The sequence below is a fragment of the Nothoprocta perdicaria genome, unplaced genomic scaffold (assembly GCF_003342845.1).
Source record: "Nothoprocta perdicaria isolate Ctin4 unplaced genomic scaffold, notPer1 scaffold_258, whole genome shotgun sequence".
In the NCBI taxonomy this organism is placed as follows: Eukaryota; Metazoa; Chordata; class Aves; order Tinamiformes; family Tinamidae; genus Nothoprocta; species Nothoprocta perdicaria.
In genome coordinates this window covers 651,484-656,819 of record NW_020455486.1, presented here as the reverse complement: position 1 = coordinate 656,819, position 5,336 = coordinate 651,484, and the positions used below count along the sequence as shown (strand labels likewise).

The 5,336-nt window shown below is 37.6% G+C and overlaps 1 protein-coding gene across 1 annotated transcript; it reads right to left on the bottom strand.

Moving 5' to 3' along the window:
- Window positions 1-2,292: 2,292 nt before the first annotated feature.
- MC5R (melanocortin 5 receptor) lies at window positions 2,293-5,083 on the bottom strand. Its single transcript, XM_026040444.1, has 2 exons — window positions 4,858-5,083; window positions 2,293-4,316 (listed from the first exon to the last, which is right to left on the bottom strand). The coding sequence occupies exons 1-2, from the start codon at window positions 4,878-4,880 to the stop codon at window positions 3,269-3,271; spliced, it is 1,071 nt and encodes a 356-aa protein (XP_025896229.1). The 5' UTR covers window positions 4,881-5,083; the 3' UTR covers window positions 2,293-3,268.
- Window positions 5,084-5,336: the final 253 nt, after the last annotated feature.

Here is a 5,336-nt window from a genome sequence, read left to right as displayed (position 1 = left end):
TCTTAGCAACACCACCTCTTGCAAGAGACAACTCTTGCAAGAGGCAAGAGTCTACTTAAGCAAGCAAAAATTAGGGCAAMCTTAGAAGTACTTTAATGTGAACTGGAGACACAGCTGTTTACTCACCATTTACCCTTTAAGGTATTATCATGGAATGAAGAATCCAGTGTTCAGTTTAAGTAGATGAAATTCTGGTGCAGGTAGATTATATCTTGTGTAACTTCTTTTTTTTTTTTTTTTAATTAATCTGTTTAATACTCTCCTTACTCGTACTAATCTACTTAAAATGCAGGTGTAATTTCACTCCTGTTTGTGTGCTCAAACCCACCTGCTGCAGGTTTGGGTTCAATTTCTCATTAAAAACTTTTAAATAGTGACACACAAGTTAGAGACAGTGACAGGTTCTGTGACCAAAGAAACAGCAGCCAATAACAATTGGTTCTGGATAGCACAGAGGTCTTGAATAGAAATAATATGATGTGAGATTCTTTTCATTGACTGATACCAAACTAGAAATGACTGTTAGCACAACCAAATCAGTACTATAACTCTGGGGACATGTTGCAATGACAACCTAGAAGCTAATTTTTTAAATGTACTGAGAAAATTTTGTGCTTACAATATGCTCAATTGCCTCAACCTATGAGAAAACACATTTTTTTTCCAAACTGTGGWAGAACCAAAACCATATTAACATTGCTGTGGTAAGCAAAAGAAAGAAATACATTAAAACAGGTGACGRCCTCAAAGAGACATTTATTTTATATGTATTCCTATAGTGTAAGYGGGGCTTTTTTGTAGGAATTGTTTTAGCTTTTTCTTGAAAACACTTTTCATTTTCCCCTTAAACTGGCTAGTCTCCCACCTTATAACTACGTTAAGAAAGTTTTACAACCAGGATATGATACTGACACCTAGAGGAACACAGATATAAAAATAAACACACATAAGAGTTTTCCAACTTTCTTTCAGACTGTGTTTTTTAGTAAGGCATCTGCTTAAACTGGGAAATGAGAGCCTAGAATGCAATAGGTTCTTCTGTGAATGATTTACAGTGTAGTGGACACATTACAATGAATAGCAAATAATAATTAGGTTTTCCCGCAATCCAGCTTAACACTTATCTCTGTGTGTCTGTGTTTATATATCAAATATACTTCCAAAACACAAAAAAAAGTAATGTACAATTCAAGAAAATATCCAAAGCTGTTACAGTTTTGGCTTCCTATTTATTGGTTTACAGTTATGTACAACAGTATCTTATTTGCAATATCAAGTGAAAACTTTATGATTTATTTACAATGTGAGCTGGTGCCTTTAACTATGCAATTGAATTGTCTCAAGTTTTGCTATATTTTTATAATTCATAGTAGCAAGAGCCCACTCTGGTCTATGCCCCTTAAGTCCCATTTACGGGTAGAGTTAAGTAGTAGAYTGAAACAAGGCAGATGACAGACGTATCTCTGAAATCCCATTCCTGGGTATAATTGAAGGAAGAATACAGCATCTCCTGCATTGCTGCAACCATTGTATTGACAGCCAAATAACAAGGTCTCTCCACTGAGAATAACATTCCCATCCTTGTCAAAGGGAGACATGTGAGAGTTGGAAGCAGCACATACTTCAAGCTACAGCAGAAAAACACCYGGAAAGTTCTGAAAAGGTGCCTGACTTATCCTGATTTATCCTGCCAGAGACCCCCAATGCAAACAAATCTATCTTCCTAGWTATGTGGACAACAGTATTTTAAGGTTATTCTTACACAAGAGATTAAATTAGGAGGAAGTTGAAGAGGAAAAATAAACATTTTCATCATAATACAGAAGTTCATTCAGAGAATCACAGAATAATTAGAGTTACAAGGGGCCTGTGGAGACTGTCTAGCCCAATTCAGGACAATTCAGGGCCAGCTTCAAAGTTAGACCCCGCTTCAAACTCAGAGCAGTTTGCTGAGGGATAGACCCAGTAAAGTTTTGAATGTATCCAAGGATAGAGACTGCACAACCCCTGGGAACCTGTTTCCATGTTTGAACACCCTTAGGATAAAAAAAAAAGTCTCCTACACTCGATCAGAATTTCTTCCACAGAAGGGTAATCCAAGCCATTTTATTGACCTACTCATAGTATTTTTATTGCTAACAACAGTTTTAGACCATCCCCTAAACCAAAAGTAATGAGGGCTATTCTTTGAGCTTTTGAAATAATTCTTGTTTTTTTAAAAAAAAAAAAAAAATCTGATATCTAGTTAGCAAGGTACTGATGCTTAAAATATTTGCCTAGATTATATCTCGGTGCAAGATGTGTACTATTCCACAGCACCAGGTAACCAGTACTACAGAGGTACTTCTCTTGTCTGTGACAAATCCAATAATTCTSGATGTTGCACAGCAGTTACAGAACAGCATGCTTATGACTAGATGCAAATTGCTCACACAGAATGCATGGTGGTTTCCAGGTCTTAGGAACCTTGTGTGTTTTACTTCCACAGCCCTCATGAATAGGAGAAACAGACAAACTAGACTAAATAGACAAACTAGACAAACTAGAATAAGCTCATTCTTCATGTTCAGGTACTACCAACTGAAAATCAGTCTAGGGTATATCTTTCCACAGATTTGGTGATAAGGAATTAGAAGACATTGTCAGATACGGAAAAATATTGCATTCTTATCAGGAAATATATCTTATCTTACATAATGCTTATTTTATGACAGTAAAAGTCATGACCACAATACACAACTGTTGGTATGTTCATATGTTCTTAGTCACAACGGTGTTGACCAAGGTATAGCAACTCTGATAATTGGAGTTACTTCTCTGATTTAATGTATTAGGAAGAAAACAGCAAACAAACTACTCTGGAGATCAGTATCCGCTCTGCTGTATCTTGACAGACAGAGAATATGAAGATAAATGCATACTGAGGCCAAGGGACTCATTTGCATCAGGCAGAAGGGAAAATACAACTTTCCCTGCACATGACTCTTAAAAGATGCAGAGTCTTCAATAAGTATATGAGATTCAAAAAAAWTTTTTCCCCTTGATACAGATGTACTGAGTAGCTCTTACCACCAGCATGAGGAAGGGGCATGGAGTGCAAGAACAGTTTTACTTATTAAAAAATTGGGTTTTGATTGCCACAGAAATATGAAAAATGAACAAAGATATTCCATAGGCTTTTCCACAGTATTGTAATCAGCAGCAAACTGTTGCATTTCAGTTCTCTTCACCAATAAATCTGTTTGGCTTGGCTGTCCTAATACTTGTTCTATAACCCGCAGATCATCCTCAGGCTACAGCAACAAATTATCTCCTTGAAGGTCTTCCTCATTTCCTGGCTACGAAATGCGTAGATCAAGGGATCAATCACTGAGTTGCACATAATGAGAATGAGGTACATGTTGAAGTGAGACATGAAGCAAACGCAGTAGAGGTTTTGAGGGCAGGWGATCATCAGGATGAGATGGAGAAAGAATGGAGCCCAGCAAAAAATGAAGATACCTAGTAGCATAGTCAGAGTGATGGCTCCCTTCAGGCTGGTTCTTTGATGGACGGAGTTGTATCCAGGCAAAGCTGCTATTTTCTTCACATGAGTACGAGCCAGGAGGAACATATGGATGTATAGTGAGACCATGAGGAACAACATGGTGAAAAACATAGTGATGAGACAGATGATAACATAAGTTGATTCATAATAAATAATGAAGATAATGCCACAGCCTGTGCAAAAGGTCCAGATACATGCAATGATGAGCCCCGATCTTTTCACTGTCATGATGCTGTGATAACGCAAGGCATAGAAGATAGTGATATACCTGTCTACTGCTATAGCCAGCAAACTGCACATGGAAGCCACCACAGAGATGCAGATCATTGAATCAAAGACATTGTCTATATGACGGATGAAGGCATCTTCCATGATTATGTGCCTATTATTTATTAAGTATATTGTTATGGTCTCCCAAGCATTAGACACACTGACCAGCATGTCAGCTACTGCTAAACTGCAGACAAAGAAATACATGGGCAAATGCAAGTTCTTGTTCTTTGCTATTGCACATATAACTAAGATATTTTCAAGGAGGCTTACAATGCCCAGAGTTAGGAACACCTCGGCTGCAATGACCACTTGTTCACATGGTGATGACTTGCTCTTGACAGTAGGCACAGTAAAGTTGCTGCCAGGGGCACTCAGATTTTGTTCAGAAAAGTTCAGTGGAGAGGACGTGTTCATCTCTGGAAACAAATACGTTCTGTACTTTCTGAGGGACTTGCCAGGGAGTGAAATAAATGCATTTTCCAACAGGCAAAAGAACCTGCCAAAAAAAATATAGTATGACGAGCACAGGCAGAAGTTGACAAAACAAACAGCAGCTATTTAATTTGGCATGTACACATCCTGACTCTTCCACACCATATTCCTGTACTGATTCTAAACTGACCTCTCACTGGTTCAGAGTTTCTCTACTTATTTCTTTATTGGGGAATTAAAATCACAAACTAATGAAGAGATTCAAACACTCTTCACTCCTGCTTGAATTTGTTCTATTTAATCTTCCAAAAGTGAGCACAATGTTCTGGAAATTCTACAGAACACAGAAAAGCTAACAGTTTTGAGAGYCTCGGAGTCCAAAAATGCAGGAGAATACAATATTAGGTAAGGCTGAATTCGGTCATCTGGTTATAACATATGTAAGTATGGATTATTACAAGAATTAAGAAATAAGCACTTTCAGTAACAGATTTAAATGCTTTCCTGATCTCCATACTTCTAAAGTTTGCATGAACTGCATTATAAACCATATATCTTTGCTATAATAACAGGCTTAGTTAAGAGCGTTGTTTTTAAATACTAACCAAGGCAAATCCATACATTCCATGATGCACTAAGGTTACAGAGTTGGTGTGGATGGATTTCTACCATGAAAATAAGCTTACTATTCCAGGCTGGGAGTATTTATTCAATGTTTCCTTCAGCAATGAGAATATTCAGGACAATTCATAAGTCATCACTTTCTTAATCTGAAGAACACTTCTGGCTGATTGTCAGTGACTCAGTACAAACAAAACTCAAAATCTTTAAAGATAAATCATTTTCAGTTTTTAAAAGTAACCTTTCATTTATAATCAAGAAGTAACCATACCTAAATGAGTAGGAGCTGCTCCTTCAGTTGCTCTTCCTCTTCATTGCTTGCAACCTTTCACGGGGAGAGCAGAAGTTTCCTCCCCCCTCCTCATCCAACATCTGGGGCTGGGGACTCCTTGSTCGGGACTGATGACATCATGGAGAAAAAGGAATGAGCAAATCCATAGAGTCAGGGCTGACCACGTATAAA